The 20530-nt window shown below is 34.1% G+C and overlaps 1 protein-coding gene across 1 annotated transcript in view; it reads left to right on the top strand.

Annotated features, from left to right (window-relative positions):
* Nucleotides 1-4573: 4573 nt before the first annotated feature.
* The window catches only part of LOC115450500, a 39278-nt gene continuing 23321 nt past the window's right edge, over nucleotides 4574-20530 (top strand). The window contains 3 exon segments of the mRNA XM_037438063.1: nucleotides 4574-4589; nucleotides 13808-14056; nucleotides 20303-20500. Of these exon segments, the coding sequence (XP_037293960.1) occupies nucleotides 13898-14056; nucleotides 20303-20500 (357 nt within the window). The 5' untranslated portion in view covers nucleotides 4574-4589; nucleotides 13808-13897.

Here is a 20530-nt window from a genome sequence, read left to right on the forward strand (position 1 = left end):
TATGTCTATCTCTTTTACTCAAAGCTTATTTGGAACGCAACAAAAAAAGACAAAAATAATTGCTTTCTTCGAATATGGCACTATTTCATTTACTTCAACACAATGGGACCGCCTTGCGGCAGAAACGCCATTTATTGCAGCCCAGTCAGCAAGTACATGTAGTGTCAGACGATGTAAACAAATCTTCATAAATATTGAATTTAAAGTAATATAATCATATTCTCAATTGTTCAGTGTGTTTATTAGTGTATTTGTTAGGTTTCGAAAATAACTCAGTGTTGTGTGAAAGGATGCAAATCGAATTCACGCAAGAAAAACCCCGAAATATCTTTTCATAGGTTAGTAACTGTTTTTACCAAAAAATAGTAAATATCTTTGTATATTTACTTTCTGGATGTGTTTTTATCAATTAAAATTATGTGTGGATCTTGTTTGATAAGCTTTGAACCCTTTTAGGCGTGATTTATATCCATTAAAATCATTATGTTTGTTTACACACGAGCTTAGGGATGGGTGGATTTGTTTAGAAATTATTGATATCGATATTTTAACAGACGCCCGTTTATCAGTTACGGTTTTTGTCTTTGAAAGAATGTTAGAGCACATATCAATATTGTATTATCCAGAACGACAAACTAAGTGAAATTAGAATATTTTTTTAGATTACCAAAAAATTTAAAAACCAAGGCAAAATGAATTGAGTATATTGGGCGACGTGATTGGAATCCTACACCAAATACATATATTCGTTCGTTACATTATGAGAAGGAATGCATAAACCACACGTTTAATAAACGCGAGTAAAAGATAACTGTTTTCCAACAATATTCCTGATAAGTAAAATAGTAATGATTATTATACTTCACCTAATAGTAATATTACTTTATATATTGCTATGAATAAAATTAGAATTGTTATAGCATAACCAATAAAACATAAAAGAAACAACACAAAGATGAAATGTAAGATATATTTTTACAATTGGCGGTCTTATGTTTCGAGCAACCTTTGCATGCACGGAAATAGATACATAATCATATTGTTGTTATTGTAAATAATTATTATAATTGATTATGTTAACCACCATCTTTACGCTCATTGATTTTTGTTTGCTGAAACATAGTTATGTTTCTCGATCAAAGAGCATAATAATTATTAATTATAAAATAAAACCAACCAAATAATTGCTGGCTACGCTATCTTATTCCATTTATCATGTATTAAGTAAATATCTTAATCTGTAAATTAAATTTTTAGCAAGGAATAGTGCAACATACAAATATAGATCAAACATAACTGGATGTTTGTCAGTTTCAGTTTGTTTGTTTATATTATGGTTTGTTATATTTATATTATCGTAGAACCTAACCCTTTTCGTATTTGATCTTTTTTGGGCGTGTTTGTCTCTCTTTTAATTCTTCGATGTCGATACAAAATTTTCAGTACTAGCATATCACTATTGTAAGGGGGGGAGTCGGCGCCATTTTATGAATTAAATGTGCCGCATGTACCGTGACCATATCACTCATCCTCTATACTCTTTTATCATTGCATACAACATATAGCACAAGCCTGCCCACATTTAAAACAACGGGGTTTCCCCCGACACTGGATTTTTGTATGACCATATCGACAATAGTTGTAACATTGGACAGTCGGAAAGTGATATAATTCAACTGATAAGGCATTATAGCAAACAAATATGCGTTTTGGTAAAATCTGACCTTCAAATGTGACAACCACTGTCTGAGATGGTTTCCAGGTAGCAGTACTCTCAATAAAAACGTTAAAGTTAAGGCGCCTCGCTTTTAAAATTGGTCCACACCCAGTGAGAACAGAAATATTGTTAATGATATCCTCCTCAGACCATTCTAAAGGAATACCCCTAACTATACCTATTCTGGTGATACTAAATGAAGGAATAAATGCTTTTAAGTTATTAGCCTGTAAACCATCGCATGTGAGGAATGATTTTGCATCAATATAATTAGAAAATGATAAGGTAACTCTATTGCGACCAATTCGCTTTACACTGCCATTAATTATATTTTTAAAATTGTTTTTTTTTTTCAAAAAAATACCAAAAGTGAGAGGACAGAACATTATCATCGGGACTTTTTTGTTTTTTTTTTAACATGCATTACGTATGGCGCCAGGTCGGTAGGAGTGTAATTTTTCCTACTAATTTGTGATGGTTCTAGAACTTTATGGGAAGTGTTATCACTTTCTTTTAAAGTAACAGAAGCAGTCGGAGACGATGTCGGTACATTATCATCATTGTTATTTGATAGTAAGCATTTGCAGGATTCTCTATTTGCGTCAATAACCATTTTATTCATGCGCTTTTTTTTGTTACAGTCCTTACAAATTTTTTTGGAAACTCTTGCGAGGCTGCGTTTCCTTGAAATTTTGTTACTAGTGGAACAATCAATATCCATACCAGATTCTGATTGCTCCACGGTAACGTATGCAGCAACTTGAGGGGAAGAACCACACCCGGGATCCGGAGGTTCATTCATCTTGAAGAGAAGCTTATATTATAATATACAAAAAACTTACCTAAAAACGAAGAATATATTTACAAACTACTCTATGAAACTAAATATAAGTATAATGATAATAATATCAGCCCTGTATTATATACTTGCCCACTGCTGAGCACGGGCCTCCTCTACTACTAAGAGGTATTTGGCCTTAGTCCACCACGCTGGCCTAGTGCGGATTGCTAGACTTCACACATCTTCGAAATTCCTATAGAGAACTTCTCAGATGTGCAGGTTTCCTCACGATGTTTTCCTTCACCGTGAAAGCGAACGATAAATTCACAAAGAATACACACATGATTTTAGAAAAGTCAGAGGTGTGTGCCCTTGGGATTTGAACCTGCGGACATTCGTCTTGGCAGTCTGTTCCACACCCAACTAGGCTATCGCCGCTTTAAATATAAGTAATATATACAAACTTAATCAAGAATGATCACTTTTAACAGAATTATAAATTAAAATATTATCAAGAAAAAATATGCTCCCGCCACGATCAAGTTTCCCGCGCTTTTCTTATAATAATTATTTGCAATAACAACAATATGATTATGTATCTATTTCCGTGCATGCAAAGGTTGCTCGAAACATAAGACCGCCAATTGTAAAAATATATCTTACATTTCATCTTTATGTTGTTTCTTTTATGTTTCATTGGTTATGCAAAAACAATTTTAATTTTATTCATAGAAATATATTAAAGTAATATTACTATTAGGTTAAGTATAATAATCGTTACTATTTTACTCACTGGGAATATTATTGGAAATCAGTTATCTTTTACTCGCGGTACTTTTAACGTGTGGTTTATGCATTTCTTCTCAAAATGTAAAGAACGAATATACGTATTTGGTGTAGGATTCCAACCACGTCGCCCAAAATTCTCAATCCATTCTGCCCTGGTTTTTAAATTTTTTGGTAATTTAAAAAAAAAATAAACTAATTTCACTTAGTTTGTCGTTCTGGATAATACAATATTGATGTGTGCTCTAACATTCTTTCAAAGATAAAAACCGTAACTGATAAACGGGCGTCTGTTAAAATATCTATATCAATAATTTCTAAACAAATCCACCCATCCCTAAACTCGTGTGTAAACAAACATAATGATTTTAATATATATAAATCACGCCTAAAAGGGTTCAAAGCTTAACGAACCAGATCCACATATCATTTTAATTGATAAAAACACATCCAAAAGTAAATATACAAAGATATTTGCTAATTTTCGGTAAAAACAGTTACTGACCTATGAAAAGATATTTCGGGGTCTTTCTTGCATGAATTCGATTTGCATCCTTTCACACAACACTGAGTCATTTTCGAAACTTAATAAATACACTAATAAACACACTGAACTATTGAGAATGTCATTATATTACTTTAAATTCAATATTTATGAAGATTTGTTTACATCGTTTAACACTACATGTACTTGCTGACTGGGCTGTAATAAATGGCGTATTCTGCCGCAAGGCGGTCCCAGCGTGTTGAAGTAAACGAAATAATGCCATATTCGAAGAAAGCAAAATTTTTGTCTTTTTTTGTTGCGTTCCAAATAAGCTTTGAGTAAAAGAGATAAACATATATATTTACAATTCTACGTCGATTTCTCTAACATAAATATAACTTATTCATATATAGCTAACTTTTGAGGCATGTCGTCTTTATATTTAGTCATTGATGTCAACAAATAAAAAGTTATGACAGAAGTGGACAAAAGTTAGACACGATTAGTTAGAAGTGAAGTCATAGAAGTGCGCACTGTGATAATTAATGTTTATTCGTTGTAAACACATTATAAAGTTGCGAATCGCCGAATATAATCATTAGCACTGTATACATCGTACGGCAATGGAAGTTTGACTATACACCATGTATACCAAAAATATATTTTTGTTTTTGCCAATATTAATATCGCTTACGCGCGGTGAAATAAGACTTGAAAAGAAGGATAAACTTTTAAATGGATTCATAGAATTTTATAATAATTTACCGAATTAAGTTTATACCTGTGAAGAAGGATCTTTACAAAATGTAGAGGACCTTGTAAGTATTATAATTTAATTAGTAAGACTCAACTTTCATTTGCCATACATCACACTATTGTCGCATGGTGAATTAAATATTAGTTTATGCATGATGCTGTGATTGGGTTATCACTGAATTAGACCTCTACGAGTTGTGAACCTTTATCATTAAAATATTTCGCTTTTATTTTATATTTTATTTAACAATGTTCTGTTAAAAAATATTTTTGTAATTTATTTAAAAAAAATTAAGACAGAAAATATTTTTTCTATAAATAAATATTTTTAGACCTTAAGAATAGAAGTGAACATTGTATGTATGTCAAAATAATAATTTAATTACCTGTTATAATCAGTGTTGCCAGGACCCTTGAGTCGTAAGTCACGTTTCATTTCCTGAAATGTTACATGTTTTCTGCAAAAGTTCCATTATTGTTTTTTTTTTAATTTACGCGTTTTTGGGCTAACATTTCTGTAGCTACGAAACCGCGGGGACTCGCGAAGTAGGAAATGTGCGCGCGCACACTCAAGCAAAATCAAGTTTATGCAAGATACGTTTCATTTTGTCATGGCGAGCCACCTCTAAGTGTGATATGGAGTGAAATACTTTTTAGACCCGCCAGTTTTAGGTGCGTTCAATTTGGATGCGTTGAATAGAAATGCGTTCATAAACTGTTTACAATAAAAAAAATGTATTACAAATCTCGTTGTTCTCAAAAGTTACGAAAATTGCCTTAAATATAAAAAAATACTTACATGTTACGCGATGGGGTCAAAAGTAACGAAAAATGTAAGAAATGTAACCTTCTAGCAGCACTGACTCGGGCTCACTCGGCGCGTATCAATGCAAGCCGCTTGGGCTGTGACTATAGTAAAAACTGCGCTGTTTTTATGTTAAATTTTGTTAGTGTATGATAGGGGTCGCAATACCGGACCATTTTTCAAAACCTGTATTTTCGGTATTGACCTAAAATAAATTCCGGTATTTTCGGTATTTCCGGTATTTGAAGAAATAAAATAGTCATTAAATTAAAATATAATCTATATCTATACTATTATATTGATTGAATTGATTTAAATAGAAAAGTATTTTAGTGATGGAAAGCTCATTTATCGGAGAAGGCTATAAGGTATATATAATTACGCTATGACCATTAGGAGCGAAACAGTAATAAAAATGTGGTGGAGGCTCTATGCCGCTATATTTTCCGCTTGCTTGGAAGTACAAGAAGTCTTAGCTCTCCGCTTAAACCTTGAATCTCATGCCGCTGAGACGTGAAATTCCGCCTGACCATGTTTCATCAGTGGAATCCAAGACTCTCTCCAGAGGGATAAGAAACCTTACGCGGAAGAACCTCCGCTACTCAAATACGGAAGCTATCAAAGCCGCTATTGAGCAGAACAGGGGGTCCAAGATGTTTTCAAAACCACTGGGGTGAAGTCATCTGACGAAGCTGAAGACGGCGGATGTCAGAATCACTGCCTCTCGCCCTGTGATTCTGGCAGAAGTGGAGAGGTTCTATGGGGACCTGTACTCTCCGAGGGCGGAGAAGCTTGCGGCCCAAGGTGTGAACGATCCACGGGCTCCTCTCACGCGCCATTTCAGCGAGGACATCCCGGACGTCGACATCGGCGAGGTTAGTGCGGCTCTCAGGCAGCTCAAAAACTGTAGAGCCCCTGGTGACGATGGCATTACTACGGAGCTTCTCAAGGCTGGAGGCAAACCCTTGCTTATAGCTTTGGCGAGGCTTTTTAATGCTATCATCCACCAAGGTATCGCACTGAAGGCGTAGTCCAGGAGTGCGTTGGTCTTGTTCTTCAAGAAGGGTGATAGGACTCCATTGAAGAACTACAGGCCAATCTCACTTCAGAGCCACGTTCATAAGCTGTTCTCCAAGGTCATCACGAATTGCCTTGCCATTAAACTTGACGAGTTCCAGCCACCGAAGCAAGCAGGGTTTCGTAAAGGTTACAGAACCGTAGACCACATCCGTACTGTTCGGCAAATTATACAGAAGACCGATGAGTACAAGCAGCCGCTGTGTATGGCATTTGTGGACTACGAGAAAGCCTTCGACTCCATCGAAACCTGGGCTGTTCTGGAATCTCTGCAGCGATGTCATATCGACTGGCGATATATTGAGGTGTTGAGATGCCTCTACAATGTTGCGACGGCGACCGTGCAAATTCAGGACTAGAGAACAAGACCAATTCCACTCTGTCGCGGGGTGAGACAGGGAGATGTAATACCTCCAAAACTGTTCACCAACGCGATGGAGGACGTATTCAAGACTCTGGGCTGGACTGCACGAGGCGTCAACGTCAATATATGTCGATTGCATCCCCCTCGAGGTTGTGTAGGATTACATTTACCTTGGCCAGACTATCCAACTAGGCCGGCACAACTTTGAGAGGGAGGCTGATAGGAGGATTCGGTTGGGCTGAGCAGCATTCGGCAAGCTTCGCCGGGTCTTTACGTCGGCTATTCTACAAGGCTTAAAGACGAAAGTCTTCGGGCATTGCGTCCTACCACTGATGACGTATGGTGCCGAGACATGGACACTGACGGTGGGGCTAGTCCACAAATTTAAGGTCGCGCAGCGTCGATGGAACGAGCTATGCTAGATGTCTCTCTCGCGGTTAAAATCAGAAATGTGGTTATCCATAAGAGAACCAAAGTAACGGATATAGCTCGGAGAATAAGCCAGCTGAAATGGCAGTGAGCTGGCCATATCTATCGTAGGACCGATGGCCGCTGGAGCAGACGAGTCCTAGAGTGGAGACCGCGTCTCGGTAAGCGTAGCGTAGGACGACCTCCGACCCGCTGGTCCGACGACATTCGCATGATCACGGTGGACGCTGGATGAGGAGAGCGGAGGACTGAGCAACGTGGCGCGCTCTAGGGGAGGCCTATGTTCAGCAGTGGACAGTTGTAGGCTGATGAGATGAGTAATAAAAAATGTTGCAAAAGTGGGGAATATTTATTCCTCTTGAAGGCTCCCGTTGCGTGTGCTGAGTTAATGGCTAAAGTTATGAAATAAATTTGTATCACGGAATTGTTTCTCTTAAATCGTTCTATAAATAAATTATAAAACAAATTCCCCCGCTGCATTTTTCTGCCTGTCTGATCGCGTTGAGCTCAAAAACTACCCAACGGATTTAGATGAAATTTGGCATGGATATAGTTTGAGACTTTGGGAAGAACATATACTACATTCTATCCCGGGAAAATATATACACTGTATATTTTTCCGGGATAGAAAATAGACTTTTATAACGGCAAACTTAATCCCGAATAAACTTTACCACAAGAGCGGAGCCGCGGGCAAAAGCTAGAAATATTATAGTTATAAAATTAAAAAGATTTTTACTCTTGTGATAAATCTTAATCAGTTAATGCAGTAATTACTTTCTATACAATAACAGGAGGATACCAGCATTATCTCCTTTTAAAAAATAAACAAAATCAGATTCAAACAATAATTTTTTTATCCTCGTCAAACATAAGATTGACGAGGATAAAAATTATTCATAGAGGTTATTTATCTAAGGATGGAGCAATGATAAAAGAAGTATAGAGGATGGGTGATATGGTCACGTGACATGCGGCACATTTAATGCATAAAATGGTGCCGACTCCGCCCCTTACAATAGTGATATGCTAGTACCGAAAATTTTGTATCGACATCGAAGAATTAAGAGAGACAAACAAGCCCCAAAAAGATCAAATACGAAAGGGGTTAGGAACTACCATAATATAAATATAACAAACCATAGTGTAAAGAAACAAACTGAAACTGATTTATAAGTAACAATTGTTAAACAAAGCAGTACCTGTTGTGACAAAAATCCAGTTGTGTTTGATCTATATTTGTATGTTGCACTATTCCTTGCTAAAAATTTAAGTTACAGATTAAGATATTTATTTAATACATGATAAATGGAATAAGATAGCGTAGCCAGCAATTATTTGGTTGGTTTTATTTTATTTTATTATTATGCTCTTTGATCGAGAAACATAACTATGGTTCAGCAAACTAAAATCAATGACCGTAAAAATGGTGGTTAAGATAATCAATTATAATAATTATTTGCAATAACAACAATATGATTATGTATCTATTTCCGTGCATGCAAAGGTTGCTCGAAACATAAGACCGCCAATTGTAAAAATATATCTTACATTTCATCTTTATGTTGTTACTTTTATGTTTATCTATTCTTTTATGTAACAATTCTAATTTTATTCATAGCAATATATTAAAGTAATATTACTATTAGGTGAAGTATAATAATCATTACTATTTTACTTATCGGGAATATTGTTGGAAAACAGTTATCTTTACTCGCGTTAATTAAACGTGTGGTTTATGCATATCTTCTCAAAATGTAAAAAAATATGTATTTGGTGTAGGATTCCAATCACGTCGCTTATATTACTTTAAATTCAATATTTATGAAGATTTGTTTACATCGTTTGACACTACATGTACTTGCTGACTGGCCCGCATAAAATGGCGTTTCTGCCGCAAGGCGGTCCCAGTGTGTTGAAGTAAACGAAATAGTGCCATATGCGAAGAAAGCAATTATTTTTGTCTTTTTTTGTTGCGTTCCAAATAAGCTTTGAGTAAAAGAGATAGACATATATATTGACAATTCTGCTTCGATTTCCCTAACATAAATATAACTTATTCATATAGCTAACTTTTGAGGCCTATCCTCTTTATATTTAGTCATTGGGATGGAGCATTGCTGTAATAACAAGTCTGTTTCTCAAGTTTGTTTATTTGACAGCTTGCTGTTTTGTTCAGCTTTGTTAATCTGACAACCAACTAGATTCAAGTTGTATCACAATATTAGCCAATCACCACAGCCCTACGTCTACGCACTGCGAAGGCTGCCATGCCGTCAGCACTGAGAAGCAACACACAGCAATGCTCTGTCCTTAGATAAATAACGTCTATGAATAAGGAGGATAAACTTTAAAGAACAAAAAATATTTCTAATAAGTTCTAATAAAAATAGTAATTAACAGTTAACACCGCTATGCTTAAAGCAAAACGATAATAGAAATATAGCCATAAGCCATGTATTTTGCTCGCTCATTATAAAAAATACGCCTATACGAATGAATGAAATTGCATGCGGCTTAAATTTTTGCGATTTAAAACTCGAGAAATTAATAATTATGCACACAGTTTGTACTGAATTTTATTTTTATAAAATACCGAAAATACCGAATATCCCGGTTTTTGTAAAATCAATACCGGTATTTTGATGTTCTTAATTTGGTCCGGTATTCCGGTATTTTCGAAATCCGGGATACCGGTTTGCGACCCCTAGTGTATGACGCGTCTATTTGTAAAACGTCATTGTTTTTGGTAACGAAATTTTATGTTCGAGTTATCGCTTTAGTAGTAAGAATACATTTTGGAGGATTTTTTCAATGATTGCTTTTACAATAAAATCATTATTTCTTATTATATAGTATTTTATTTATAAATATATGACATTTTATTCCTTATAATAAATATTATTAATTATTAATGTAAATATTTATTTAAATAATAATAATGAGTATCTAAGTAGCTTGTATATTATTTGAATGCATAAACATCTAACTATAGTATTATACGAATAGCTTGATTAGTTGGGTAATTGAACTATTCGAGTATTAGTAATCGAGCCGATTTATAATCGCATGGTCCTATAGCATAATGCATATTATGCTCAAAGAGAATATAATCACTACGTTTTAAGAGACAGGACTTAATACAAAGTAATAAAATCGAAGTTACATGGCGTATCAATACCAATATCACGGAAGAATACGTCAGGAACGTCAAATAACAATACTACCAACTGAACAAAATACATAGTAGTGAGCACTTTTTATCGATATCGATAAATTCTACTGGTGGGAATCGACGCTAAAGCTACTTTGATAAAATTCATATAATGTATTTTCGAGTCCACATTATCAATCCAACTCACAATATACAGTGAACATTTTAGCACTATAATTACAAGGTTGGACTAAAATGAGGACTCGAAATAAAATGAAAAGCTTTCACATGTTGAATAATAATTGTATTTTAAAATAAAATCCTTCATTCACCATGTAGGCGAATATAGTTGCACTTATGATAGGTCAAGGTACAATGAGAATATTTAATTATAAAGTCAAAGGATGGTGACACTTCTTTGTCGCACTTCTCTTGAAAGATATTATCATTTGTGCAATAATTGTTTATAAAAACATGGCACGGAAATTCAAACAACATTTCATCAGGAAGTGGATCAGCTTTCAAATTTTTCGATGGTATGGCTGACTTTCTAAGGCGATTGTTCTTTTTATTAAAATCTTTGTTATTAAAGTGAGAACAACACACATATTTCAAAGTATGCAGCTTTTCTATGGGAACATATATCAAATCTTCTTTTCCCACAACCTGAACTCACTTTCGGCATCTGGAAATATTTTTTAATTGTAAATAAATTGCTTATTAAATTATATTTAAGCCTAAAATCATAAACAGTGCCCAGGCACATTGATTGCTCAACGCATTTTTAAGTACACACACACGCACACGCACACGCACACGCACACACACACACACACACACATACACGACTTTAGTATTTTTTGTCCTAATGATCAGTCATCATCTTACTAATATTATAAAGCGTGTGCATGCAATTGTATGTTTATTATTCGTACCCGCAAAAAATCTAAAATGATTGCGATTAAACTTGGTATGTAGATAGTTAGAATTACTACTTTTTATCACTATGTTCCCACAGAATCTGGACCTAAATAGGTGAAACCACGGAGGGCAAATTGATTAATAAATTTAAACAGGTATCGATATCGATAATAATAACAACATCACTAGTAACATAATGGTAATTAGAAAATGAGAATTTTTATTATTTCTAAGCTACTTTATTTGCGCGATGACTAAAAACATCTAATTAATGCTTACCTGACCTCATCCAATGGAAATTTCGCCATAAACATTCTGCTTTTGTGATTTATTCGATGGGCTCGATCTCCAAAAATTTCACGCGTAGTGAAACGTTTTTTTGGTGGCATGTCTTTAAAACGTATTCACTTACACCAACAAAAACACTTTTTGGTATATTTTTACTTGTTTGAATAACAAATAATACAAACATAAATCAATAAAACACAAATGTATTCCAAAACGTCAGGAAGTAAACAAACAATAATAATGGCTGTGAGGAATAGAAAGAGAAACTGTACTGAGAGAGAGAGATAGCAGTATCCGCCATTAAATGCCATGTCAATTCCATACAAAAGATTTTTTGTTCCTTGTTGCGCTAGGCTGATTATGCTCCGCTTCACTACAATGAATAAACCGGAACAAACTATGATTCATTGATGTCAATAAATAAAAAGTTGTGACAGAAGTGGACAAAAGTTAGACACTATTAGTTAGAAGTGAAGTCACAGAAGTGCGCACTGTGATAATCAATGTTTATACGTTGTAAAGATATTATAAAGCTGCGAAGCGCCGAATATAATCATTAGCGCTGTATACATCGTACGGCAATGGACGTTTGACTATACACCATGTATACCAAAAATATATTTTTGTTTTTGCCAATATTAATATTGCTTACGCGCGGTGAAATAAGCCTTGAAAAAAAGGATAAACTTTTAAATGGATTCATAGAATTTTATAATAATTTACCGAATCAAGTTTATACATGTGAAGAAGGATCTTTACAAAATGTAGAGGACCTTGTAAGTATTATAATTTAATTAGACTCAACTTTCATTTGCGATATCACACTATTGTCGCATGGTGAATTAAATATTAGTTTATGCATGATGCTGTGATTGGGTTATCACTGAATTAGACCTCTACGAGTTGTGAACCTTTGTTATTAAAATATTTCGCTTTTATTTTATATTTTATTTAACAATGTTCTATTAAAAAATATTTTTGTAATTTATTTTTAAAAATTTAAGACAGAAAATATTCTTTCTATAAATAAATATTTTTAGACCATTAAGAATAGAAGTGAACAAACATTACATGTATGTAAAAAATAATATAATTATCTGTTACAATGTTCATACTAAAAAGGATTAATATGGTATTACACAAAGAATACTGTCTAGTCTTAAAGAACGCTTGAAGATATGAGTTTTGTAGAAATATTCTAAGATTTCATTAATATCACTGTTTATTTACTTATAATTTTTTTTCATATTATTTACTATTACTACTGGAATTTGGCACAATTTTTGATAAACCTTGGAAGCCATAATATAAAAAATAGAACAAATATTTAATATAAGCTATATTCTTTTTTTGTTATCAATTATTTATTATATAATTAGTGTGTAAAAAATATAAGCATAATATAATATCATGGTTCCTGAGATTTGTGCACTTGTATGGAGATTTTAAAATTAATATATTAGCTAATTTACAATTATAAAAATGAACTACTCGGAATAACAATAAAAAAACAATTGTATTTTTTTTCTTTCTCTATATTATGTATAGTAGTTTACACTTTAAACTGATTTTGAAAAGAGCAACACTAGAGTTTCTTGCCCGTTCTTCTCTAGTGCGGACTGGTGGTAATGTTAATATTGATGGAATCTATATAATGTATAAAATTTTACAGGTTCAAAATAAATTATTTCATTCATATAATTGGCTATGAACCTTATCTGGTTCCATATAGTATGAATAAAAAAAAATTGTATGACATTACCATGTATTATATATTTATTTTTAATCAGTTTAACTAGGGTATGCATATGACTCAAGCAACATACTATTAAGTTTTGTTTATTTTCAACAATTAAATATTACGATCAAATGAACTTGCAAGTGGAAACAAAATATATCACACCTTTATCCTAAACGGGTAGGCAGAGGTGTAACCGGGGCAAGCAATTTTCCCTTGTGTGCTCCTATCCTATGATCTGAAAGGGATGAGTTTATTGCCATTACAACATAAATTCTAGTCTCCAGGGTAATATTGAGCAGAAACACCCAATATCACTTTGTCTGACCTGGATTTGAATCCAGGACTTCAAAACAGTATTGTACAGTTATAATACAATAGTTAACGCACATCAAAACAACTTTATCAATTATTTGAATGAATTAATGAACCCATAAAACAAAGAATGTATCTGTTTAAAATAATAACAAAAAACATTATTAATTGGTCCAATATTTTCAACAGGACGACAAATGCTACAGGATCGAAGTCTCCCTCCATGTCTCGGATACGCACAACCTTGATTCTAGAAAGTACGTAAAATGTACGGCTAGAATGCAGGAACTCCAAGACGAAGGTGTAAAGGTGGCTAATGATGAACACCATTGCCAAGATATGGAGCAGAAACCTGTGGTTGAGGAAGTCATTGTCACAGAAGCTGCTTTGGTACGGAAACCGGTCCAACTTGATAATGAAGTGGAACCAAATAGTGGTGTAAGTATTTCTGTATATTATTTGACTGATTATAAAGAACATTGACCAGGTGACGAAATTCTGTATCTTAATTCTTAAAGTAAATTTATTATTATTATAAATTATGGTATTGCATGTAGAACCTTCATTAAAAACACACACACACATACACACACATCATCACGCATTTATCCCCGAAGGGGTATGCAGAGGCGCAACCCGGGCACCCTATTTTCGCCAAGTGTGTTCCGTCCCATGATGTAATAGGGGGCAGGTCTATCGCCATATCGGGCACAATTCCAGACTCCGGGCTGATTAGGAGCAGAAAAAACCAAATATCACTTAATTGCCAAGAACTTAAGGCGGGATTTGTACTGTGGGCACGAATAAGATTACTTTCGTCAAAAGTTTTTCGCCGTAACATCGCGTTTTGGTAAAAGATAATAATTTATATTTTTTTCCTCGTATTGTCGGTTGTTGTGTTACAGTTGTCATTTTGTTTATTTGATTATAATAGATATTTTATGACTTATGGATTTGTTAAGTATTTATTAAATTTATTGAATACTAAGCTTTTTAAAACTCGAATTAGCGACTTAACTTTAGAAATCTTAATTTGTCGGCCATATTTCGCATAATGTTGATGATCGCTATATTCATAATATAACGAGAAGTCACAAAACGCAACGCTATGTGACATTTCCCACATCGCGTCGCAAAAAAATATGAGAAAATTATGATGTCCATGGTGTAAACGTAATGTATGCTGTGGCACTTGATTCATGAAATAGAGCTATTTTTTTTTGTATTTCTCTCGCTCCGCTACGTTTCAATTCACGCTCTCAGTGAAACCTCAACAAGATTGACATTTAATTATATTATTATTGTGTGTCGAGGTTCAATATTGTTTACTTAAAACTGATAATCACATCTCATTTACAATTTGTGATTCTTTAGCGCCAGACAATATGTTATGCCCTTGTAATACTAACATGGAGATAAAAATTTACAAGTTATTCCCGAGGTTACAAAATATCCATTATTAGTAATTTTGTTAAAGAATGAAATTGACTTCGCAATAGGTAGGAAAATTTGTTGATTTCAAAAATGTACGTAAAACAGGACATTGTTAATTAGTTAGCCTTTCCGCGGTTAATATTCAGTCCGTCCATATTAAAGTAGACAGGTAACAAAGATCCTCATCGCTTATTAAATAGGTATATAAAGAATTCCATTAGTCTATACATTTCGGCATATGATGCCTGGACCATCATAGTCGTCTGTCGAAGCTAAATTGCTCCGGAGAGCTGTAGCCTGATTTTTATTTTGCGACTGAAATTTAGAGCGAAAAGTATAATTGTATAAGTATAGATTCTGTATATAAACGCCAAACACGAATAAAAGCAGAGAACTAAACAAAATAAATAATACCATACAATATGCCTTGTAACATTTAATCTTTAAGGGGTGCACCCAGCAAACTGCGCGCTGACCTATCTTTAGAACTTATCTATTTAAAATGTATAACGTATATAGAAATATAAATAAAAGAACATATTTCTACAACATTATCTTTACCTTTACATTGGTTGTTTCAATATTTTTATAATGTGGATATTGTTACATTAATTTTATAATGAAAATATCACTAAAATTGACGAGCCCGTGCAACACTAGGAGTACATATAGTTTTAATTTGCAACCAATACTATTAGATAGACAATGTATTAATAAAAATGTCGGTAGGTTAAAATTTTCAAAAACACCAAAAATTTATTTCATAAAATCATTTGAAAATTTTGCTACCGTACTCCGTAAATGTATGAAACGAATGCGCAATGTTGATTGCACGAGATAAGTCCTTAATTTAGTTTGAAAGCGGTAGTACTTACACCTACACGTTTCATACAAAGAGTTTAAACAGATAAATCTGAACAATGAACATGCATAAAGTCATTCTACATGGAATTCAATTTATCTGTATATTAGCTATGTCGGCAATGCTCCGTTCGCGTGGCATTTTGCATTGGTTTCCTCTAGCCTTCTCATTTATTGTATTTTTATACCCTATGATCATTTACCTGAATTTTGTTCATAATAGGGAAATTTATTTGCTCCATGCAGCAGTCTAATGCGTTGCGTGCTACACTATTTTTCTCATTCTAGGAATTAGCCAATGGCAGTGTATTTCCGAATAAACTCGAGGTTTGAAGCGAAGGCGGCTATGCAGCACGTTACACCAGCTATTAAATAATAAATTGTTGTAGGTATCTATTGAGATACTGCTCAATTAGCAAAACAATAATTGTAATTTAGTGATTCAATTATTATTATCTTTCCTATTAGCTATGTAAAGGAAAACCACAAGGTATACAGTGTGTCGAAATAAACACCCATATTCCTGTAAACATGGATAATATTATCCTTAAGGCGATGATCCCAGCAAAACGGACCGCCAGTCGTACTTTTCTTGACTATTCGAAATTTAAGTATACCTATATATATATATTTTTTATAAAGTAGATATTGTTTTATTAATTTCATAATAAAAATTGTATTCTCTGCCTAAATTACACATTTATTTTAATTAATAACCACCAATACGAGAAAGACAATTTTATAAAGAATATTTAGGTAAATTGAAATATTCAAAACGACTTACAATTGATTTTTAAAATACATTATACGTAAAACTTTCTCTATTCCCGCCGGCAACTCGTGCGCTGATATTGTATGAAATGAATGCTCAAGGCCATTTGCTCGGAGACGCCCTTAAATATATAAAACAAATAGAGATGAAGCCGATAGAATGACCGTGAAGTTAAAATTAGAGCTTAATTATTTGTCGCGAAGGATATAAATTGGATACAGGTTTGCGCTTTATTATGGGGTTATGACTTCGACGTATTTTGGAGGATTAAATAACTGGACGAGTGAGGTTCTCGTCTGATTGTATATTAGGGGTGTACTCATAGCGTCATTCAGATTTATACCTTATGTTCAAGGGTAGCGGCTTGATAATTGCCATGCAGTAATTTAATGTTATGAGTGGTTTTCTTACAGTCTCACTTATAAACTTGTTGTAGCGTTACGAGGTGGTTAGGAATTGCTTAAATAGCTGTCAAAAACATCACCGATTCCTAGTTTAAACCTTATTAAGAGGCAAGATGGCGGGTTTTGACTTACAGCTGATCGAGTAAATTTGTCTTTTAATTATGCATAGCTTTGCGAAATTTTTATATGTAAGACTGATATTGTTTAAGGGCTGGCGTTTATCAGGAAAGTGTCTCGTAAATAAATGGAGAAATATTGCATAACAATTGTAATAATGTATTCATACTAGTGTCAGTGTACATATTCTTAGCATACAATAATCGTCTCCGAAAAACAAATAGTAATATGCGACGGATACTCAAAAGGAAAAACAATATCTTTGTCAAATCCGGCGGTTTGTTGATTATAACCAAACTGGAATCAACAAACCACGGATTTCATATCAATTCAATCGCGACCGTCGGATTCCTCAGCTTGTAACAGTTCACATTATTCCGCCGGATTGTAATTTTCCGGAGAAATAATTTTCTTATTTTATTATTAGCTCGTATGTAAAAATCCAGATAAATTAAGTATCCGCCGGATTATTATAGAATAATGGTTTACATATAAACCTAATAATATTTGTAAGTATTCTGCGTCGTGTCTTTTTTTAACATTTTTTTTGCGAAAACGATATCAATACCTCGATTAACATCACGTTTTCTCGGATAGCTTAATCAAGTTATTAAGTTAAGGCCTAAACTCCAGGCCTCAGGTTTCAGATGGGTTTACTCTTAGGGCAAAATTTTAATCATTATACACATGTCTTGTATGGAAACCTGGTACCTTCAAAATTTGCAGAAGTCAGTTTGCCTTGATTGACAAAACACGGTAAAAATAGTTTGCGGAAGTCAACTTATGCAAGTTTTCTTCCTAATTTGAACCTCGCTTAAGAGTGGCCCATAACTTGACGGGATGTATAGAGTGCGGCAAACGTGGCTTATTCCAAGCCGGCGAAGTTAATTGCGTGCATTGTTTACTAGTTAATCAATTAGCAACATCGTGATCAATTAATATCGGTTATGGTTAGTTCAGAGAACATATTGTTAATTACAATGCAATTAAATAAACACAAAATGCTTATAACTTGCTTCGTTTACGATAAATTTTATTACGTTTACGTGTTTACTGTACGCTGCTTGCATATTTATTGCAAATTAGACTATTCAAAACTCTATAAAAGGCTTCTTAGGGTCTAAAGTCATATGCGGACCATTTTAAAATAGAATATTTTTTATTTTGACTTTATTTGTAAGTAAAATAAAAAATATTTTAACTATGAACTGGTTCGATTTTCAAAATTGACATCTCTCTGAAGAACTGACAGTTGGTAGTAGCCGAAGCAAGTGTCAAATATGTTATGTAAATTGTAAAGCAATGGAGACACTCCCGTCGACCCGCAATATTTATGTTACAGATAAAAATGACACCGACATGGTAATTGTTGGACTAAATAAAATTAATGTTAGGTTACGAAGTTGTTACACGACGTTGGATCTTAAATTATTTCTCGTAAACATTAATGGGGCGATAAAGTCTTGAATAGTGTTAGAAAAACTCGGGTAAAGTGTCATTCGATCTGGGTTGCGAACCCAGAACCTCTAACCAGTATGAAATCATATTAATTCATATTTATTTATAGCGTGCTCGGCTGATGTAGGAAAACACTTCATTATCTTTTGTATTCATTTCAAGTCAGACCTGAGTCATTAGATCGCGTCATAATTTGCCATGCGAACTGATGCCCGTCTTAGGAATCTTATTAATCTTTGTGAAGTTTCTGTACTTGTATTATAACGTCGTAGTATACTACGTATGATGTCTGTTTGTACGATTCTTAAATTATTTTTAAGTCTGAGTGTTAAGGGACCTAGTGTCCTTGTTTTAGATACCTACTATGAAGACACGTATCATTATGTGTTGGACATTATGTTGCACAGTTTAATGTTAATTCTCAATTTACATTCTACGCTGTGCTGGCGTTGATAAAAAGGTCCCTGCAGTATTTTGGTCTGATTTTATCTTTGCCGTATTTAATTCGTCGTCAACAATTGTCTTAATAGGTGGAACAAACGTCATGGTCGCTGAATCTTCAAAAAGCATGAATTTTGGTTTAGATAGGTTCCGTTTAAATCAAAACAAAATTAGAGTTGATGTCGCAAATCAATGAAAGGGTCATCGTACATGTAATACCTAGACATCGGTCACAAACCACAATAATAATGTATAATATTGAAATTAAACTAATTTTCGGATTCTATCGCGGTTAGTATTTTTTTTTTTTTTTAGTTTAATTTCTATGTCTAACATTCGCGTAAACATAAGAAATCATTATAATATATAATATTATTACTGTATTGTATATGCAACATGGACTGAATAGAATTCATATTCTGTAAACATCATGCACTCGAGCAAGCAACTCCTAGTTACTAATATGTCGGATAATAAACCCTTTTGTTTTTACCCTTAGCACAATACTTGATTATTCCTGAAAATCATTGTATTTGTCTAGTATCAAAACTGAACCATATTAACGGCTGATTTTATTATAAATGACGATTCGTTATTACTGATATGGATATTTGGACGTAGTCATTTATTTATTTGACGGTTAATTTCAAGCAATTACTTAATTATAATGGTACTCAGAATTCGCTTTGTCAGCTTTACTTAGAGCTTTGTAATTTATAATTAAGGTGATGTTACTGTTAATGAGCGGTACTTACCATCAGGCGAGCAGCAAGCTTGTCTCATCATTCAGTAGCTTAAAAAATATTTTTGCAAATTCTGAGATTAGATTTTATTTTTACAAAAACTAACTAACATAAGCGGCGATAGCCTAGTTGGTTGTGGAACGGACTGCCGAGACGAATGTCCGTAGGTTCAAATCCCAAAGTTCGAAACACACCTCTGATTTTTCTAAAAACATGTGTGTATTCTTTATGATTTATCGCTTGCTTTAACGGTGAAGGAAAACATCGTGAGGAAACCTATATACCTGAGAAGTTCTCTATAGGAATTTCGAGGGTGTGTGGAGTCTACCAATCCGCACTAGGCCAGCGTGGTGGACTAAGGCCTAAATCCCTCTCAGTAGTAGAGGAGGCCCGTGCTCAGCATTGGGCAAGTATATTATAATACAGGGCTGATATTATTATTATTTGGTGCTAGGTTACATCAGGCGAGCAGTTTATTGCTGTGCCCAGAGAAGAGCCGGGCGCGCCTTGTATTGGTTGTGCTACACACATAAACCCCCAAGCAGCTGGAGTTACAGAACTCGCCACGCTTGCCGTCCGCCATCTTGATCGCCACGACCCAGGGGTGCGACACGCGCTTAAAACCGTCATAGATGTAGAACGACAAGTGCAGGTAAGCATAAAATTAAGAGATGGGCTTCAA

The sequence above is a fragment of the Manduca sexta genome, chromosome 13 (assembly GCF_014839805.1).
Source record: "Manduca sexta isolate Smith_Timp_Sample1 chromosome 13, JHU_Msex_v1.0, whole genome shotgun sequence".
Lineage (NCBI taxonomy): Eukaryota > Metazoa > Arthropoda > Insecta > Lepidoptera > Sphingidae > Manduca > Manduca sexta.